Source organism: Lactuca saligna, chromosome 5, assembly GCF_052625555.1.
Source record: "Lactuca saligna cultivar CGN05327 chromosome 5, ASM5262555v1, whole genome shotgun sequence".
NCBI lineage: Eukaryota > Viridiplantae > Streptophyta > Magnoliopsida > Asterales > Asteraceae > Lactuca > Lactuca saligna.
Window position 1 is genome coordinate 167,542,777 of NC_136421.1, and position 22,389 is coordinate 167,565,165.

The 22,389-nt window shown below is 35.6% G+C and overlaps 1 protein-coding gene and 1 long non-coding RNA gene across 2 annotated transcripts; both read right to left on the minus strand.

Moving 5' to 3' along the window:
• Positions 1 to 9,550: 9,550 nt before the first annotated feature.
• On the minus strand, positions 9,551 to 11,355 carry LOC144997389 (uncharacterized). The gene is made up of 2 exons (XR_013659781.1): positions 10,127 to 11,355; positions 9,551 to 9,974 (listed from the first exon to the last, which is right to left on the minus strand). It is a non-coding gene; the product is annotated as an uncharacterized LOC144997389 (long non-coding RNA).
• Positions 11,356 to 14,851: 3,496 nt separating this feature from the next.
• LOC144997218 (FCS-Like Zinc finger 14-like) lies at positions 14,852 to 16,979 on the minus strand. Its single transcript, XM_078957073.1, has 2 exons — positions 16,115 to 16,979; positions 14,852 to 15,337 (listed from the first exon to the last, which is right to left on the minus strand). Exons 1-2 carry the CDS (start codon positions 16,666 to 16,668, stop codon positions 15,178 to 15,180), a joined length of 714 nt encoding a protein of 237 aa, XP_078813199.1. The 5' UTR covers positions 16,669 to 16,979; the 3' UTR covers positions 14,852 to 15,177.
• Positions 16,980 to 22,389: the final 5,410 nt, after the last annotated feature.

A 22,389-nucleotide genomic window follows, 5' to 3' on the forward strand; every position in this document is an offset into this window, starting at 1 on the left:
CAACAATGGCGACTTCTTCTTCCGCACAAGTTCAATCTGCATCCTCTTCTTTGCTCTCAATCAAACCAAATCAGAATTTGATCATAGAAATGACCCCATTCCTTTATGACTCATACATGCTATACGTGGTGGAATGCCTCAAATATTCCCCATTGTTGTTGGCACTTACGCAAGTGGAGGCCGTTCCCATGTCCCTGCTCTCCCATGTCTATACCACGGCTAACTACAACAAACATAAAGACCGCATCTTCTTCATCATTCACGACAAGAAAACCTCAGTGTCCAAAACACGGTTTTGCTCTCTTCTAGGGCTTGCCGTCGACTCCTCCGTCATCTCACCGGACTTCATCTCCACGGCGCAACTTTTTTCGATGATGTATGAGATGGGGTATACGGATGTTCTTACCTCCATTGCCAAAGTCAAGAAATCCTGTCTTCCGTCTCAATGGAACGGATTGCTTACCCTTCTAATTAAGGGTTTAACGGAGAGATGTGGTGGTTCTGACACCACAAGCAAAGGGTTTCTGACCATCATGTATGGTCTTTACAACGGCATTAATCTCGATTATGGGTCCATAATCTGGGCTCAAGTTGTTCAGAGTCTCAACACAACTGCCAGGTACTCCGAGATATCGTGCGGCAGGTTTTGGACGCTTATTACCAGAAGGGCCATGGATTCCCTTGACATCCCGGTAATGAAGGATGCTCTTACGGCTTGAATTGCCACTTACCACACCAAGAAGATCATAGTCTCCGATCCAAGTAAGTTTCTTCACTATGGACTGATCCCTGAGTCCATGTATAGGTGGGTCACGCCACACAGCACGATCATGGCTGACTACAGCACCAGAACACCCTTGCCTCCTAGGGTTCTGTCTGAGGAACAACGTGCTGCTCTTGATGCCCTGGATCAACCTGCCAACCGTGGAAAGAGGGAGAGCAAAAAGGAGAAGGCGGAGAAGAAAGAAACCGCACCAAAGAAGGAGAGAACAAGACAGTCCTCCAAACGCAAATCTGAGGCAGAGGCACCTTCTCAGTCTAAATCGAAAAAGGTAAAGAAGATGGCTAAAAGAGCCAAAGGGTCTCCTTCTTCTGAATCAGAACCGAATGCACCATCAGAAACAGAAGCTGCTGCTCCTCAAACCGAAACAACACCCGTTCAGTCTCCTCAACAACCATCCTCACCAGCATTTCCTCATATTCCCAAATCACCCTCTCCACCTGCATCTCCCCAACTTACCAAATCACCTACTCCTCCTACTTCCCCAAAAATTCCAACCCCACCCCAATCACCCACACAGAAGGTCACACTTTCTGTTCCTATATCTATCCCCCAAACCACAACAGAACCTAATATTCCCTTATCTGTTTCTCAACCTTCATCCTCTATCTCCACGCCCATTATCACCGAATCTGTTACCATCACCACTTCCCAACCACCAGTAACGGTCAATGTATCTGATACAGGGGCTGCTACTGTGGTTGAAACCCCGGTCATCAACCTTCCCCCATCTCCTTCTCCATCCTCCAACTCCGGTGCTACCTTAGGGGGCGATGATGAAGAGTTCGACTCTATCTATTATAGCCCCTACCGGATTCCTACAGACACCGATGCCGATACCCCTGTGTCAAGTCAGTAGATTCAGGAAATTCACGCCAAACTTGACAGTCTGCTAGCTGACAATAAAGCCTATGGGGGTGCTATGCTCAAAGCTTTCATAGAGTCTGCGATCCAGACGTACACTGAAGCCTTGGATCGTTCAACTGACGCCATAGATAACTCAGCTGCTTCATGCTCAAAAGCCACCAAGGAAGTTTCCGAGGTTGTTCATACAACTCAGATCTTTCTTGATTCTCTCAAAGCTCACGCTGACTCTAGTGCGTCCAAATTTCAAACGTCAGTAGACTCTTTTTCGGCTACCCTTCAGGGTGAAACCACAAAATTTGAGGCTCTGCGCACTGACCTCAAAACTGAATCCACTTCATTTCTCAAATCTTTGGATTCACGGTTTGCCTCTCTGGCAGCCGAGAGCACCCTGAAGGAAGATCTTGTCAAGCACCAGGCAACCATCGACCTACAAAAGATCCAACTGGCCCAGGCACAACAGGAAATTACTTTGCTACAGACTCAGCGGGCAGTTCTTCAAAGTTGCGCTGGTGATGTCAAGAATATGCTAACAAATGTTCTTGACACCCATGATCCCTTCCTAACCCTCACTATTAGACAGCATCTCCAGGCGAAACTCCTTCCTGCTATCAATATCTTAAGTGAAATGAAGGGTGTCTCGGAGAAGCTTGTTCTTCCGAGACAAGGGGGAGAGGAAGGTGTGTCCAAGACAGAACCGAAGGTTAACGTAGCTTCGGGTTCTGGTAAACAAGTCCTAGTTGAAAGTGAATCAGATTCAGACGAAACTATCACTGAAGCTCTTCAACGCAAGAAAAGGGACAAAGAGCTTGATGAAACTCTAAGGATAGCTCGTGAGGCCGAGGCCAGGGAAAGAAAGATCAGGGAAGATGAGGAGGCCATTCAAGCCAAGAAGACTCTGTTCCCAGATTGGGACAGAGACACACTCATCACTCAAGCGATTGAGTTTCCTTCCATATATTGGTTGGAACCGATTGCATCCTTTGAGTGTGAAAATACAAAAGACTCGCAGTTCGACATGCCCATCACGCGCAAAGCTTTCACTTTTCATTGCTTTGATGTCACTGCCGATGCCCCTCATCCGAACCTGAAGGTTGACAGAGAGCTCATAGATTTCTATCTGAAATATGGTCAACCGCAGTACTTGACATGGAGCGCTCAGAAAATCATTAAAGTCAAGGTACTGAAACCGACACAGGCTGGGAAATTTGTGAACGTTAATTTCAAAATCAACAGAGGAACGTCCAACACCGAACATCTTATTTCTCTGGCAGATCTTCCCAGTCTGAATCCGCATGATTGGATTTTGCTATACAACATTCTTCTCTCCAACCAAAGAGAGTATGAACCAATTCTTAAACATCTTAAAAGAATGTTGGCTTCCTACGTCCATGAGCTCGCTACTATGGATCAGGAAATAGCAAAAGTTATGAACAAGAAACCGACCGTCAAGCCCACTTCCAAGACCGGAGATGTTCATAAAATGAAGATAGGGCAAATTGATTCTTCCAATCTGACGGTTATGTTCACCAGGGGCGACAAGCATAAGTTTCTGTTTGCTTTGGTAGACAAACATCTGTTTTCTACAGATTGTCTGGAGCATATTATCAATATCATTCACCGATGCAAACAGAACTCAACAGCAGACAAGAAGAACTTTACTGACATGCTTCGTTGGTATATTACCTTCAGGCATCATATTCTGGCTTTAATACCGAAGATTTTTGAAACGGTAAAGAAGCCCTCTGCTGTGAAAAGAGAATGAAGGTCTCGCTCCAAATTGACGCAAAGGGGGAGATTGTTGGACTGAAAATTATTTTGTAGATTGCGTCTTTTGGGCTCGATTGATTATGTTACTCTATATTCCGGTTTGGGCCTGTCCAACCGTGAACCTTTTATGTTTTGTATATAAGTTTACGCTTGCATGCATATTAGGTTAAGATTTTTAGAGATCTGAGAATAGCGATACATCTAGACGATAACAGGTTTCTTTGATTGTTCCTGTAACCTTCCAATCCTCTACAGTTGATGTTCTTAATCGAGCTCTTCTGAGGATTTTGTTTAATCATTCGACACGTTTGATTCCATCTTGTCTTGTTCTTACTATTGCGTTTATATTGTTTTTGTTTACATACTTGTTCAAGAACTAATCGATCTTTATAGATTAAAGGTTAGTCAAATCTCATCAGTTTTCGTGGGGACCGGAGCAGCAGTCTTCATTTGAGACGCTTCGTCAGAAATTGTACGAGGCTCCAGTGCTTGCACTCCCGGAAGGGATGGAGGATTTTGTGGTATACTGCGATGCCTCTATATCGGGTTTGGGGGCGGTACTTATGCAGACGGGTCATGTGATAGCGTACACTTCGAGGCAGTTGAAGACTCATGAGTCGAGATATCCCACGCACGACCTGGAATTGGGGGCGGTGGTGTTTGCCCTCAAGATCTGGCGACACTATTTGTACAGGGTTCGGTGTACGATTTACATGGACCATAAGAGCTTGAAATACTTGATGGATCAGCCAAATCTAAATATGCGACAGAGGAGGTGGTTGGATGTGGTGAAGGATTACGATTGTGAGATCCTGTACCACCCGGGCTAGGCTAATGTGGTAGCCGACGCATTGAGCCGTAGGGCGGATAGCGCCCCAATCCGAGATATTTGTATGAGATTGATGGTTTTGACCCCGATTCTAGATATTATTAGAGGGGCTCAGATGGAGGCTGCGAAGCCGGAACACCAGAAGAAGGAACGGGTTGTAGGTCAGGTATCAGGATTTGTTACGGATGGTCGAGGGCTTATGACTTTTCAGGGATGGATTTGGGTGCCGTTTGTGGGCGGTGCGCGCACTATTTTGATGGAGGAAGCACATCGATCGAAATTCTCGATCCATCCTGGTGCTACGAAAATGTATTTGGATCTCAAGAAGGAGTACTGGTGGCCATGTATGAAAAGGGATGTCGCTTGGTTCGTCGAGAGGTGCTTGACTTGTCGGCAGGTCAAGGCCGAGCACCAGTGACCGCACGGTAAGCTGCAACCGCTAGAGATTCCCGAATGGAAGTGGGAACAAATCTCTATGGATTTCATCACCAAGTTACCGCGAACGGCGAGAGGAGTCGATGCGATTTGGGTGATCGTGGATCGGCTGACAAAGAGCGCTCATTTTCTAGCCATTAGCGAGAGCTCTTCTGCAGAGAAGTTGGCCGAGTTATATGTGAGGGAAGTAGTATCTCGGCACGGGGTGCCGATCTCGATTATCTCGGACCGCGACGTGCGTTTCACTTCCAGGTTCTGGAAGAAATTCCATGAGGAGTTGGGTACTAGGTTACATTTCAGTACGGCATATCATCCTCAGACTGACGGTCAAAGTGAGCGGACAATTCAGACACTCGAGGACATGCTTCGGGCATGTGTGTTGGACTTCGGAGGGAGCTGGGACACCTATCTACCTTTGACAGAGTTCTCGTATAACAACAGCCATCATTCGAGCATTGGTATGCCGCCCTTTGAGCTGTTGTATGGGCGGAGGTGTCGCACCCCCATCTGTGGGGTGAGGTGGGACAGCAGGTTGTGGATAGCACGGAGATCGTGCTTCAGACGACCGAGCAAATTCAGATGGTCAGGCAAAGGTTGTTGACCGCTCAGAGCCGACAGAAGAGTTATGCAGACAGGCGATGGTCCGAGCTTGAGTTCCAAGTTGGTGATCTCGTACTCCTGAAGGTCTTTCCTTGGAAAGGAGTGATTCGGTTCAGGAAGAGGGGCAACTTGGGGCCCTGATATATTGGTCCTTTCCGTGTGACCGCAATGGTGGGCCGGGTATCCTACCATTTAGACTTTCCAGCAGAGTTGGGATAGATTCACGATACTTTCCATGTGTCGCAACTGAGGAAATGTATAGCCGACGAATCGGCGGTGGTTCCGTTAGGGGATATTCAGGTGGATGCAAGCCTGAATTATGCTGAAAGACCTGTAGCCATCAGAGATCGGAAGATCAAGGTTTTGAGAAACAAGGAGGTACCCCTGGTATTGGTTCAGTGGCAGCATCGGAAGGGATCAGAGATGACCTGGGAGCCGGAACGTGAGATGCGGGAGCAGCATCCGGAGCTATTTGCCTAGCGGGACTTCGAGGGCGAAGTCTTATTCTAGTGGGGGAGAATTGTAACAACCCAGATCCCCAGGTGTCTTCATTTCATATATTTTTGACATTCTGTGAGGGGACTCGGCGAGTTGGAGGTCGAACTCGCCGAGTCGGGTCGCGATTTTGGGCGGGGGTTCGCGTTCGGACTCGGCGAGTCCAAGGGATGGACTCGGCGAGTCCGTGCTGTTTAATGAAACCCTAATTTCCCGGTCCTAAGCCCTATTTAAAGGACCTTATGGCCCTCATTTGCGGCCACCTTGAACCCTAAGAGCTCCCATACGTCTGTGACCCCTTGTGAGAGTGTTTGGAGGCTTTTTGTTCATTATTTTGTGGGATATTGCAAGGAAAGGAGGGAGAGGATCAAGCTTGAAGAGTTGGGGAGCTTGGATCTGTTGCTACTTCACCAAGGGAGTCTTCTTGAGGTAATTTTCAGAGCCAAACTTTGTGTTTTGTGTTGATGTGCCAAATCTAGGGTTTCTTCTTGCATTTCTTGGCTTGAATTGGAAGTATGAGAGGTCCCATGGAGATATGGAACCTAGATCTGGACCTTAGCAGGTCCAGGAGACCCCTTATGACAAGCTTTATGTCCATTCTTTTGAGTTAGAAGCTAAACTTGCCATATTAGAGGTTGTTTCTTCAAAATAAGCCTTGTATGCATTGCATGGCAACCAAGACCGAGACTTTACGTGACAAATAAGCTTGGGAAGGCCAGATCTATGTATGTATGGAACGGATCTGACCGCAAAAGCTAGTTTTACCTGGTACATGGCATGGACTCTCCGAGTCTGAAGAACAGACTCAACGAGTCGCTTGAAGATTGTCTTTGAGACCTTCCTGTGTGTAGACCGGACCGAGTTGAGGGCGACTCAGTGAGTCGCAGAGAGTTGGAAAGGTTTTGACAGGTGGACCGAGTCAGGTTGGGACTCGCCGAGTTGACCTTCGACTCGGCGAGTTGAGTCGCGGTGGCCCTGTGATTCAGGCCCAGGAGGAACTCGTCGAGTCGGGGGAGTACTCGACGAGTCAAAAGGGAAAAACCTTGATAGTTTATTAAAATGCGTAGACTCGCCGAGTCACTAGTGTGCACTCACCGAGTCTGGTCCAAATTGATTAAAAACTGTTGACCAAGTCAACCTGTGTTGACTTGATAAGGATGGCCCACCTTTGTGGTACAAGTAATAATTATAGAGTTATAATATCATAGGAGGATTGCAGCTCGAGGGTTCGAGCCCGAGTGATTTCAGGATTCACGATTAGCAACTTAGCGAGGCATACGAGGTGAGTCTTCTCACTATACTGTACCCGGAAGGGTTTTGACTGTGTGACCGGAAGGTCGAATATGATATGAGATATATGCCTTATGTGTGTTAAGTTATTTGTTATATGTGCCATGTATGATATGTTTGATTTGGGCCAGAAGGCAACATGATATGGGCCGGAAGGCATGGTCATATGGACTGTAAGGTTGATGTGGGTAGGACCGGAAGGTTTACCCAGTCGGGACGGAAGTCCCCTGAGACACATGGACCGGAAGGTCAAGGCCTGGAAAGGCGTATGTGCGTATGTTGTATTTTGGGGAACTCACTAAGCTTTATGCTTACAGTTGATGGATTGTGTGTTTCAGGTACTAGTGAGGACCGTGGGAAGGCGCCAGCGTGACCGTACACACACTCGGGGAAACCCTTTTGTTATCTTTTGTTATGTAATCGGTTGTGACTAAATTGTTACTTTGGAATCTAAACTTATTACTCATGTTTTGATGATTGTAAAAATGAAAATTTTTGGTTGGAATTTTATGACGTTACACGATGCAGGAGGAAAGGCCCCAGTTAGTCCGGACCTCGGTCCGATGCAGTGGGCAAGGCCCAGTATGTGCTTTATATGTTATTATGTGGTATGTGGTAGATTGTGGGAGCTCACTAAGCTTCATGCTTACGGTTTCAGATTTTTGGTTTCAGGTACTCAGTTTTCAAAAGAGGAGCTCGAAGAGGTTGCAGTGCACACACTATAGCCAGTTAGCATGGGAGTGTTTTACTCTGATAATGAGATTATGTTTTGAATTAATACTCGAAAATTTTATTATGACTTATGATACGGTTTTTATAAATATGCTTTTAGTAAAGTTTTTAAATAAAATTTTTGGGTCATATTTTTGGGATGTTTCACCTAGAGGATTGTTTTAGACCATAGAGAGATTTCTTTAAGTTGCATACAAGAGAAGAAGAAGGAACATTTAAACCAGGTGGAATTTTCATATAAACTTCTTCATGCAAATCTCCATGCAAAAATGCATTATTTACATCAAATTGATGTATTTTCCATCCTCTTTTGACTGCAATAGAAACAATGGCTCTTACTGTATTGAATTTTACGACAGGGGAAAAGGTTTCATGATAATCTATCCCTTGTTTTTGTGTAAAACCCTTTGCTACAAGTCTATCTTTGTGCCTTTCAATAGTGCTATCAGATCTGTATTTCACCTTATATACCCATCTCCATGAAATAGGTTTCTTTCCTTTGGGAAATTTGACTATATCCCATGTGTTATTAGATAGAAATGCATCAAACTCTTTCTGCATTGCAGCTTCCTAAGCAGGATGACCTTTTGCTTGATTATAGAAGGCTGGTTCAATTTTATGAGTACTTGCTTGAAAAACCAGTGAATTGTTTGTTGTTGAAGCAATACATCGTTGACTAGAAAGATTGTTAATTCACAAATTGGTGATAGTATGGGAACAAGAAAAATCATTGGTAACAATATCTTTACAAATGAAATCTTGAAACTTGGATGGTGGATGGAATTTGTTTTGGGATAGTAGTAGAAGATGGAATTTGTTGAGAGTTTGATTCAGAAACATGAGTGTTTGAAGAGATAGTGTTTTGAATTGATTGAGAAATAGAATGATCATCTGAAATAGATTGAGGAATATAGGATGAATCATCTGAATTTGAAGAATTTTGTACCAGGGGTAATAAAGGAAACTTGTCTTCAAAATTTTTTACATCTCTAGAAATGAAAATTTGTTTGGTAACCATGTTTAATAGCTTGTAACCCTTTTGATTGTACGGATATCCAATGAAAACACATGTTTAATGATCTTGGCATAAATTTATCTCTCTGTGCAGGAGATGAAGAAGCATAACACAAACACCCAAAAGATTTGAGATGCAAGAAATCAAGTTTCTTTTGAAATAAAACTACATAAGAAATTTTATGCTGTAAAACTTTAGTTGGAGTTCTGTTAATCAAATGAATTGCAGTTTTTGCACATTCTCCCCAATATGTAGAACCAAGACCTGATTGAAAATAGAGTGCCCTTGCAACTTCCAATATGTGTCTGTGTTTTCTTTCTACCAAACCATTTTGTTGTGGATTGTGAGGAACAAAAGTCTGATGGATAATCCCATATTGGTGAAAAAATTCTAATCCCTTTGTGCTTGAACCTAATTCATATGCATTATCATTTCTAATAACCTTGATAACTTTCCCAAATTGAGTTTTATTGAGATTTAAAAAGTCTTTGATCAAAACAAATGCATAACTCTTGAATTTCAGTAAATGAATCAAAGTATATCTACTACAATCATCAACAATGGTCAAAAAATATTTATGACCATCAAAAGTAGAGTGTTTATATGGTCCCCATATGTTGATATGAACAAGATCAAAGGGATTAATGGACACAGAACTACTTTTTGGAAAAGGAAGTTTTGTTTGTTTAGCTTGACAACAAGTAAGACAAGAATCAAGAGAATGATCATTGACATGCGATGAAACTAACAATAATTGTTTGAGTTTATTGATTGGTACATGACCAAGTCTGCTATGCCACAATTTGACACTAGACAATGAAACAGAATCTGAATTATAGAATTTGAACACTAAAAAACTCAAACTAAAAGACAGATTATCTTGAATCTCTTGATGATAAAAAAAAAACATAGAGATCATTCACCCTTTTTCCAAAGATTCCTAGAGCAAGATCATTCTTGGAAGGGTCCTGCATCAAACATTGATCATCAGTGAATATGATGAATGTATTCAATTGTGTCATGAGTTTTGGGATGGAAACGAGATTATATTTGAAGCAGGGAACATACAAGACTTTATGTAAAACAACTGAATTATGAAGTTTTACTTCACCATAGTAAGAGACAAGAGTACTATGACCATTAGGAAGACCAATGGTGTGTGGCTGATGAAGTTTATGCAAAGAAGAAAAGAAAGATTGATTAGAACACATGTGGTCGGTAGCACCAAAATCAACAATCCAAGAAGTGTGAGTTTTTAAAAGTGAAGAAGATCAATAAAAATTAGCAACAAAATGCTCAAAAGAGAAGGTATTACCTTCTGGATTTAGGGAATCATCAGAAATGTTTGAAGTAACTTGATTGACGTGACTGGATTGAGAATGAATATTATTGTTGTTCAGCAAAGTGAGGAGTTGTTGATATTGTTCCGGAGACAATGAAGGAGAAGAAGATGCAATAGCATTGTGAACAGTACTCTTGAAGTCTTCCTTCTTGTTCTTTGTGAATTTGAAATTGCTGGGAAATCCATTTAAACGATAGCATTGAGATTTTGTATGTCCAGTCTTCTTACAATGATTACAAGTCAAGGATTTCTTATTGTTGTGTTCAGTTGAAGCAAGCATAGCAATAGATTCAGAATTCACCATAGAAGAGGAATGAATTTCTCTTTGTCATTCTTCTTGTAATAACAAAGAATAAGCAGTAGATACCGATGGAAGAGGCTTCATCATTAAAATTTGATCACAATTTACTTTGTAAGAGTCATTAAGTCCCATCAAAAGTTGAATCAATTGTTGTTCCTCAAGAAATTTGCTAATGCTTGCAGCAGATCCGCATATACAGTTAGGTATAGATTGTACAATGCGTAATTCATCCCATATTTTTGATAATTTGGTGAAATAAGTTGAGAAATTGTCTGTACCTTGAGCAATTGAATAGATCTGCTGTTGATAAATCATCACTCCATCACGTTGAGAATAGCGTTGATTGAGTTCGTCCCAAATTTCTTTAGCAGTAGGAAGAAAAAGAACACTATCTGCAATATTCTTGTGTAAAGAATTCAATAACTAGCTTGTAACCATCAAATTGATACGATACCATGTAGCATAAGTTTCTGAATTAGAAGGAGGTTGATCAATAGAACCATCGACAAAACCGAGTTTGTTTTTAGTTGAAAGAGAAATGGTTATCGAACGTTTCCTGGCTGAAAATCCCACGCCATTGAAGACATTTGAGACTAGCACAGAGCTTGGATTATCAGATGAGGTAAGAAAAAATGGACTGGAATGATCTATTGAACTATTTGAATTTCCAATTTGAGATTGCGATTGTGAACTAGACATGATGAAAGCGAAGATGAACAATCATAATCAAAATCAAAAATGGATCAAAACAAGTTTTGATACCATGTTACATGAAGATGAAGAAATAATATGAGAGAAAGAGATTTCATTGATTCTTGCTTTCGTTATTACATAATGATCAGAAAGATCAAGAATAAATAGATGACTAACTTTGCTAACATTCTCTCTCTCTCTCTCTCTCTCTCTCTCTCTCTCTCTCTCTCTCTCTCTCTCTCTCTCTCTCTCTCTCTTCTCTCTCTCTCTCTCTCTCTCAGATTAACTACAATTAGTTAACTGCTAACTGAAATGAAAACAACTTGATAATTAACATGTGGAGTTATTTATGACTAACATAGTTACATAAAAATAAAATTAGTGATAGTCACCTACCAATAAAAATATATTATTGTCTGTATAATATCAACTGATAATAAAACCTAGATGTAGATCTTAACCTCTATATAGTTAAAGATTTTAACCTCTATATAGATGTAGATCTTAACCTCTATATAGTTAAAGATTTTAACCTCTATATAATATCAACTGATAATAAAACCTAGATGTAGATCTTAACCTCTATATAGTTAAAGATTTATTTACTCATTTTTCACAAAACATAAGGGTGATTAATTATAAACATTTAAATATTGAAAATAAATAAACTTGAATGCTGTAAGTTGTTTTATGACGAAATCGGAATCCAACCACCAAATTTGAGTTTTCTTTGTATTATAAATAAAGTTCTTAAGGACTTTTAGGCACTATATATATGATTTCGATTGTTTCCAAAGTGTTGAAGATCGGTTCGTCCCAAGATGGAGTTTGTTGCATATGTTTTGAAAGTCTAATTGCACGAGAGTTTGTTTTCCAAAATGCTACCTTTTCAAAAGTGTTGCACAAAAGTGTCGTTTTTCAATATGAAAAGTTTCCTTATTTTAGCCAATATTTTTTTGATAAGGAATATTTGAAAATCAGACTAGTCATCAAATCAATGGACGATCGCTAATTTACCGGTTTGATATTTAGCCGGTTGGACCGATTGAAGTTATTATTACATCATAATTAATTTTAAAATTTCATGTGTTTTGCTTTCTTCGTGTTCATCATACTACACCATATTCTAATATTATTACTAGTCTATAGTAATAGACTAATAGTAGAATAGTAGATAATAGCCTAAAACGAACTATATTAGTTGCTATCATCGTTACTTGTTTGCTTGACAAAGCTTATTATTAGTTGCTATCAAAATTAATTATTTGCATGACACAGCTCGACTACTGCTAGGCTAGCTAAGCATGGGCTTATTCATAGATCTTTTGGCTTATAGCTGTCATTATTCTCATACATCACGACAAAACACTTTAAATGAGTATTATTAGAAGTATCGATGGAAGGTGATAAATAATTTCTTTCTTTCTTACTCGTTAAGTTGTTATAATAATATGCGTTCTTCTTTTTTTTAAATGTTCCATTGTTAAAACTTGTGAGATCACTCTATTTTAGAGTGTTTATTTCAAGTGATCGCTACTATGTAATCTTGGTCGCGGTTAAGTTGTACGATACTTTGTTTAAACATGGATGTCTATGGCCTAAATTTTGTATTAAGAAATTAAATTGCTTCTTTTTTTTATGCCTACAAATGTTCCTATCCAATAAAATTAGGGAAAATAACTCTTGAGGGTAACTCACTGATGCGTTTGTTTTAATTTGGTCCCTTACTTTTTTTTTTGTACTCAATATATCGTCGAACTTGTTGCTTGTGTTCACCATAATCATTTTGATCGACTTTTGACCTGTAATAGCCGGTTAAAGGGTTATGGTGAACACAAATAACAAGTTCGATGATATATTTATTGAGTACAAAAAATAAAAAAGATGTTAAATGAGACAAACTCAACAGTTGGTTACCCTTATGAGTCATTTTCCCTTGACTCATTTATAGTAAATCCTACGCCATCTTCTGCTTATATTAATGACTTTATGAGATTCATTATTGCTTCTCTTCAAAACATAATCCACGAAAGAACATTATTCATATATGTACAACTTTGTAATACACTTGAATATTTATTAGGGAAATCTTGACTAAGCAAGTGCATTTCATGACTATATTTACATTTTTAATCAAATGATTTATCGTATCATGGATTCTAGACAAGTCTACAAACGAGTGGAATCACAAGTATTGTGATTTTTGAGTTTACTTAGCTTTAAGATCGAATTCATGAGATAAGATACAACATCAATATATACATTATCATGCAGCTTTTGCAGACACATCACCATAATATACATTGAGGTAAACGTTTATGCTGATAAGTATACCTCTCATACACAGTCATATCCTTTTGCAGAGAGGTGTTGACAGCTAACCACAGTAAACATTGCATAAACCATGTTTTAATGAAGTTACCCCTCCAAAACGCTCTTTATATACGTTATGACCAAAGAAGGTTACAGTCTTTGATAATTTTGCAACTTTAATTTCATTTAACTTTTCAGGGAAAATGAATCAGAAGGGTAACCAACTGTTGAGTTTGTTTTCATTTGGTCACATTCCTTTTTTTGTACTCAATATACCATCGAACTTTTTGTTTGTATTCACCATAACCCTTTGACCAACTATCACAGGTCAAAAGCCAGTCAAAAAGGTTATGGTGAACATAAACAAGAAGTTCGGTGATATATTGAGTACAAAAAGGAAAGTGATCAAATGAAAACAAACACAATAGTTAGTTACCCTCAAAAATCATTTTTCCCATAAAATTATGACAAGTGTTATCATTTCATATATTTTTTTAAACTAACTGATTAATGTTATATTAGGAATATATCAAATAAAATTAAATTGAATGGTGATTTGACATAATTTTAGTGGATAAGAATAATTGTAGGTATAAAAGGTAAGAGGTAATTTAATTTCTCTTTTTTATTTTCTCAAAAAAAGCAAACTCAAGACAATAAAAATATCTTATATAAACAATTATAAATAAATAATAATATAAAAACTAAGTCTAATAAATCATTTTTAACACTTAAATGTTAAAACAACTCTTTTTCACAATTCCTTTTTGAACAAACCTTCATATTCACTGTTTGTTCGAAATTTGCTGTTCTAACTTCTAATCGTAAATTTGTCCATCCTCCAGTTTATATGATTAGAAACTCTAATCATTTCACACTCTAAATAACAATTATACTAAAACATGTGAATCACAATTAAGTAAGATACAGAATAACAATTAAGAAGTACACAATTATAAACATATAAAAGCAATGAATAGTTAAATAATCAAATAAACAATAACGTGCTTCACTAGTCACTAATGAGAGCAAAAATAAATATTAAACATAATCAATATGAATAAGAGTAAACAAATAAGAGTATTAGTATAACCAATCTAAAACAAACAAAATTAGGTTTATGTAACTCTTTTTTTCTTCAGTCACAACGCAACAGAAGCTGAAAAGCAACAAAAACCGATATCAAAATAATACAAAAAAAAAAAAATCAACATAAAATAAAAGTTATGTATCAACAAATCCCGTTCTCAGACCACATATATTGTCGAATATTACCACAAATTTAAACGAATAAAAACTTCACGTCAGTTAAAAAGGTTATAAGCATAATCAACAACATACATCAAGTGACAAAACAAGTTGTTAAACAACTTAGAAGTAGGCAAAAATGCTTTACGCTAACTCATGCATCAACAACTTGTACATTGTGCATGACTAGTTGTATTCGTACATCCAAAATCCCAATCCGTCCATTACAAACTATAACATAATCCCAAACAAAACTTCCAAGTCAAAAAAACAAATACTACCCTAAAACCCCTCTTTCACCTTCGATTCCCCGATTCACATTTTATCCTTTTCTTTTCTTCCGAACAAAAGTAACTTATTTGGGTTCGTTTTTGAACCACATTTTATATTCCATTTTCGTTATTTATATTTATATATTTATATTATATATATATTATATATAAAATATGTATATATAATTCGAAAACCTTCATGCTACAATCATCCCAGCAGGAAGCTGCATAGGACTGGAGCATAGAGATTCAGTGTATTCGGGCTGTTTCCTCACACCCGAAGCATACTTCTCTTTGTGTTCATCAATGGAGATTTGCTTGTATCGACATTCTTCACTACAAAACGCTTTCTCACCTCTAAAAAGAACAATAAGAATAATTAGTTACAAATGGATATTATAAGTATCTACAACTTTGTTTATTACACATAACAAGAGATAACGTGACATAGCCACATAACAAAATATGGTAGAATGTCTTTGACATGTATTAGAAAAAAATTATTTTTTTTCTTTTACAAAAAAAGTGGGATTGCTCCCTCTCGATCTATCTTATTGTCTATATAAAAGACGTGAATATATATATTTTTAAAAAAATATTCTCTAACAAAGCCTATAGGGAATTAAACTTCACAACCTAAAGGATTGTTAAAATATCATTAGGCCAAATGGCACTTGATGCATTATCTATGATTGTTTTTCTTTAAGTCGATACAAAAAGAGCTACTTTTCTCATGGAAATGAGCATTCTAAGTACACCACTAACTTTTTGCAAATCTGACACTCATTCGTTTTTCCGTGTATTTTCCTTTACATTTTCGTAAATACTTTTTGTCTTTTTATATTTTTATTTTTTACCACCTTTAATTCTAAACAAACACTTTATCATGCAGTGAAAAAAACGGCCCTCACCTCAAGATCGATCTTTAAATCAAGAGCTATTATTTAGTACTTTGAATGTTGAATACCAGTTTGAAATACACTAATAATAAAAAACAATGAACTCCAACAATCATCAACTTTTATGACAAATTAATCATAGAACCCAAAATCTTCAAGAAATGAGTTCCAAACAAGTATAAAATAACTCAAAATTCATAGCTTTATAGAATCACAAATCAGAATAATTCAATACCTGTACATGAAGATATCCAATCCATGAAGCTTCTTCTTACAAAGATGACAAGAACTCAAGAAATCCCCATCCTCAAACACCGTTCCACCACCAATAACCACCGGAGGCGACGGAGAACAAAACACTCCACCACCACCGCCACCACCACCACCGGTGGTGCTGACCCAATAGCTAGTAGTCCGACCGCCATTAACACTTCTTCTCTTAAACCCATCATCAAAATACTCCCTTTTCTTGATCATATTATTCCCCACATGCGATATCACACATGTATACTCCTCCAATAACTCGATTTCAACATCATCCTTACTGGGTCTCTTGCTAAATATCGGGATCGGGTTGGATCTGGGTGAAACTGAGAAAACCGGGTTCTGGGTATTATGACCCGATGATTCGTTGTTTAAAGCGACCACAATTCCCAGTCCAACGACACCGTTTTGTTCTCCAAATCTCTTTACTGACTTGTTTTGATCATTGGATGAAGACAAGAAAAAAGGTAGGGTTTTTAGTGATAATCTTGACTTGTTAGTCTTTTTTCCTTTCAAATCCGCCATTTTTGACAAGATTTTATCAGCGTTCTTTCAAAATTCAATCTTTTCTTTCCTCACTTGCTGAATTTATCAGACAAATCATCAGAAAGAAAAGGGTTTCGAAGGATGCTTAAAGGGAGCTGATAATTGACACTATGAACAGATTTGACAGTATGTATATATACATACATATATACGTATATATATATGTGAGCTTCTTGAAAGTGGTTTAGAAGAAGGGGAGAGAGAGAGATGGCTTAAGAGAGAAGGCCACCTGCTCTCTTCCTCTGCTTCTTCATCTGTGAAATAGGCTCAAGTGCTTTAAGAAGAAAGAAAAAGAATAAAGAAGCCGTATTGGCAATATTGTAAATAGTTGATAATTAAGGGGTTAACTCCTCTTTTATCTATTTCTTTTCCCTTCCAATTTCCACCTTACTCCCTTTGGGTTTGTGTCTTCATACAAATAACTACCTTCGAGTTCTTTTTTATATACTTTCAATAGCATATTCTTAGTAATCCACGAAAAACTTAAATGTCCAAACTTGATAATAAAAGTTACCCAATGAGAATAATAAATAGCCACTAAGAAAACCCAAAAAGAATCATGTTCACTTTCATTCATTGAAGATTTTAGTTTTCATATGGTTATCAATATCTTGTTTGTTATTATCTTTTGAGTTTGAACATGTCTTTTATGTTCATTACTAATAAAACTTACAAAGGTCTTTTGGAAGCATGCTTGTACAATTTATTGACGTATACATTTACATATGAATATGTATATTTATGGAAGTAACAGTTCACTAGGATTTCATCATGTGTGTAGCAAGCTTTTTATTTAGTAGTGGCCAACAACCTTTCAAATATTCCTATGCAATTTGGGAAATAGAAATTGTACTTGCCTAAGTTTCTATCATCATAACAAACTCTCATAATGATTGAACTAAATTATTCACTATTTGCCAAACAAACCTAATGCATTGCCGAACAATATCAATGCATAATCCTTTGATTGGTTTTATAGACTATATATCTTTTCTTTTTTCTATAACAAGCTCATGATCATCATAACACATTTTAGGGCTACGAGTTTCTTATTGTGTATATGGGGATTTCATCCTCTCAAAAGTTATGAACATGTTGTCTAAGATCTTTATCAAGGAACAATATTGCATTCACATATTATAAGATGATGTTGAATTGTAAATTGAAGTTCATGGTTCTATACATCTTTTTATTTACTTGCTACACCATGTTATTATAGATAAATTATTTGATATCTAGCTATTTGTAATTTATTAACAACGATTAACAATAACACAATAACGGTAACACAACTATCATTAAAATATGGAACTGATAATTTATGGTAAGCTATTTTATTAACCTTAACGAAAAATATATTATTATAAAATATATATATTTGGACATGCATATTATCTAGTATTAGTATTTAAAATAAAAATAATAAGTGAAAATACAACGACGTTTTTTTTTTATCTATTTTGCCTAGATGGTAGTTAATGGTGAGAAGGGAAGAGTAAATCAAAAGGGTTGATCTATCTGTTAACTTTTAAAGGGGTTGATCTATTAACTTCTAAAGTACAAGGACTCATTTTACACACTGTATTTCTACCTTGTTTTCTTCTCCACATTTGTTGATTTTTTTTGAAAATTTTATTCTATCATTTTCCAGTTTTTTTCAGAATATAATAATTTCTGGCAATCATGCCTACAAAGATTCTTTTTTCCATTATTATTTAATGCCAAATGGAGACATTATAATTTTAAACAATTTTTTTAATGTGAAATATAACTCATTTTGAATTATATATATATATATATATATAGAGATTTATTTAAGACCATATTAATTTTGTGAGACCATAACACATAATTTAAAAATAATTTAAAATACAAAATAAAAGAAAAAATCTGATTTTTTTTAAGTATTATTTTCATCATTTTAATTACCTAAAAAAATTTTAAAAAAAATACCATTTTTTTTAATACGTGAAATATTCTAATAGAATATTACACCGTAAATATTATAGTGTAATTTTTAGAATGTTAGAATTAAGTAGTATTGTATTAGATTTGTTAGATATATAAAATATTCTAATATTTTTCTAAAATATTTAACAAATATTTCAAAAAAAGCAATAATTTTAATTATTTATTTATTAGTTATTATTATTATTTTGGATAAAAAATTATGAAAATAATATTTTAGAAAAAATGTCGAAAATTTTCATCGACTGTTAGCTTTTTTTTTTTTTTTTTTTTTTTTTTTTTCTGTAGACTTTTAGCATTTAATAACGATGATCAGTAAAATTCCAAATCCATTTCTGCCATGTTCTTTGTTAATCCTTGTTATTTTCATGTTAGGTTAGCATACTCCTCACCCCTTTATTCTTCGATTTCTAATATGTATGGTGGTCTATATGTAGTACAACAAGTTTGTATGCATGCCCCACCTCTTCCTTTGTTGGTTCAACTACTACTAATTTCGATTGTAAAATAATAGAAATAAATTAATATATAATGTTATATTGTTCAAACAATAAAATTAATATATACTGTTGTTTATGTAATTGTTTTAAAATATTAAGACTTGAAAAATATGTTGTTGTTTTTGGCACTTCTATTATAATAGAAGTGTGTGGGTAACAAAAAATAGATATAATAATTCAGATAGTTTATAATTTTATAAAATGTTCCTAATTAAAAACATCGTCATAAACATAAAATAAACAAAAGAAAATGATGTCTTATTAAACAACTATTGAATCCTGAATTAATTAATTAACAAATACATATTTAGTGTGTGACACCTTGTTTAAACACTTTATATATGCTTGCTTTCTCCAAAACTCGATCTTCATTAATAAACAAATTGCCTTCATGCTTCAAAAGTGGTTCACCCCAACATCAAAGTATATATGTTACATCATCCGATACATTGTATTGTTCTGCTGAAACAAGCACAATCTCTCTCTCTCTCTCTCTCTCTCTCTCTCTCTCTCTCTCTCTCTCTCTCTCTCTCTCTCTCTCTCTCTCTCTCTCTCTCTCTCTCTCTCTCTCTCTCTCTCTCTCTCTCTCTCTCTCTCTCTCTCTTTATATATATATATATATATATATATATATATATATATATATATATATATATATATATATATATATATAAAAGAATTCATTTGAAACCAACAAAATTTTGTAACATCCTTAGAATAATATTAATATATTTTTTTGAATAACAAAATATTAGAATATTTCACTAGAAAAAAAATGAAAACCCAAAAATGTTAAGAACTATTTTTTTTAAATGTTTCATTAAAGGCGTTTTGGACAAACCAAATATTAATATTATATTAAGTAAACTTTTCCATTCCCTAGTTTACAACTAATTGCTACTTGTTGTTGGACCATCGTCGGACCCCTACCGGATAACTTGCAGACCACCGTCGTAGTAACACCAAATTAAGTGGCATTCTTTTGGTTGTATTCGCAAGTTAATAAAACAAACATTTTGGCTCCAATTTCTTTGGTAATTTTTTTTAACAAATATCATTATATTTTTGTAGCCAAATATATACAATTTAATAAAAAAATAGAATTATTCCTTGACAAATTTAATTTTCACTTTTCTAAATTGTAGACGTCTCTAAAAATGTATCGTTTATTAGATATATTCATAGTTCAAAATATATATTCACGGTTTAATAAACATATTAGTTCACCAATTCACAGTCTATTATTTTCATGCATATATTTGTTCACATTTAAAAATAAAATCTATATAAAATACACAACTTAATAAAGTTCATTCTCAGTTTAATACATAAAAGTCATAAATTAATGCAATCCATTATACACTAATATGCATTTTCAAGGAATTCAAACCCAAACTTTACCACCACCGACTACCAAATCCACCCAACAACCACCCGTGTCACCGTTACAACCATCATTCATTTCAAATAAGATTTGCATATAAAATCATAGATTCATAACTTAAATATTATATTCACAGTTTAATAAACCATATAATTTCACTAATTCGGAGTTTAATGCAAAATAATTATAAAACCTAATACATTCTTACATATTTATACAACATAAAAAATAAATGTATTCACAAGAAAATCAATATAAACATACTTACATAAATCATTCATATTTTAACACAAATTTCATTAAAAAATCACAAATTAAAACAGTTAATTCACAGTTTTATATACAAAATTCACAGTTTAATCTAATAATTTCACTATTTAATACACAAAAATAATCTAATAATTTCACTATTTAATACACAAAAATAATCAAATCATATTCCCAACTTAATACTTATATATACATCTTCAGATCTATAAGTTGGTGCGTCTTTCAAAGTTAATTCACTTCTTAATACATTCAATTCACAATTTAATATAATCAATTCACAGTTTAATGAAGTTAATTCATAGTTTAATACACAAAATTCATAACTTAATATAGAGAATTCACAGTTTAGTACACAAAAAATATACATTCAAAACTTATTTTTTTTAACTTAAAGCTTACATTTTACGAATTTCATTTATAGTTTAATAAAGCAGTTTAAGGCTCTCTTTTATAGTATTCATAACTTAAAACATATTTGATTTATTGAAGCATTTTCATCAAACACCTTGTATGCACCACACAAATTCACAATTTAATAAAACATTCCATGACTTTCATTCATAGTTTAATCAAATAGCTTGTGTGCTCTATAAATAGATATTCAGATCAATTTTAAAAACAACTTAAACTTACAAGAAGATCATGGATTCCTCTGTTAAAATTAATAAAAAGTCATGTATTTACAACATAAAACTTATAGTTTTTTTATTAATATAGTTAAAACTAACATTAACATAATTAAACAATTTGTGAAAAATTAAAACATCGCAATTTACAACTTAAAAACATAAACTCACATTATTTGAGAAAACATTTACATTATAGCATATTCTAAATACAATTCACAACATAACAACCAAAAAAATCTAAATTATGAACAACAATTCTATTAAAATGTTATAACAAATAAGAAAAGAAACTTGGATTCACAACTTAAAACTTATAAAAAGTTATGCATTCAAAGCTTAAAAATTATATTTTGTTATAAATAAAGTTAGAGTAAATTACTGAAATCGTTCCTGTGGTTTGGTCAAAATTGCATGTTTAGTCCCTAACTTTTTTTTTTGCACTCAGATCGTCCCTGTGGTTTGATTTTGTTGCGTTTTTCGTCCCTATGGTTTGGTCAAGCTTGCACGTTTGGTCCATAGCTTTATATATGTAAAGGATAAAAAACGCAACAAAATCAAACCAAAGGGACGATCCGAGTGCAAAAAAAAGTTAGGGACCAAACGTGCAATTTTGACCAAACCATAGGGATCATTTTAGTAATTTACTCATAAAGTTAAAACTAACTTTAATAGAATTAAGCAATAACTAATACATTAAAATGTAGCGCCCCGATTCCAGGTATGGATTTAAATAAAAAAATAATTGGCCTCATGTCCTACTCGACGAGTTGGTTGCCTTACTCGTCGAGTAGCAGCGGGAATGGAACGCGTGTTTAGTGACCTACTCGGCGAGTCCACTAAGGGACTCGGCGAGTAGGAGCTGGTAGATGAAACCCTAAATTCTGGGGGTTTTGCCCCCTATTTAAAGGATCATTGGCCTCCACCAGCCTCCCCTTACTGCTTCTTGTCC

Excerpts from the sequence above, each read along its gene's own strand:
- LOC144997218 (XM_078957073.1), bottom strand. The coding sequence starts at position 16,668 with ATGGCGGATTTGAAAGGAAAAAAGACTAACAAGTCAAGATTATCACTA. Across the intron at positions 15,338-16,114 it reads TTGGATATCTTCATGTACAG|AGGTGAGAAAGCGTTTTGTA; the intron begins GTATTGAATTAT and ends TGTTCTTTTTAG.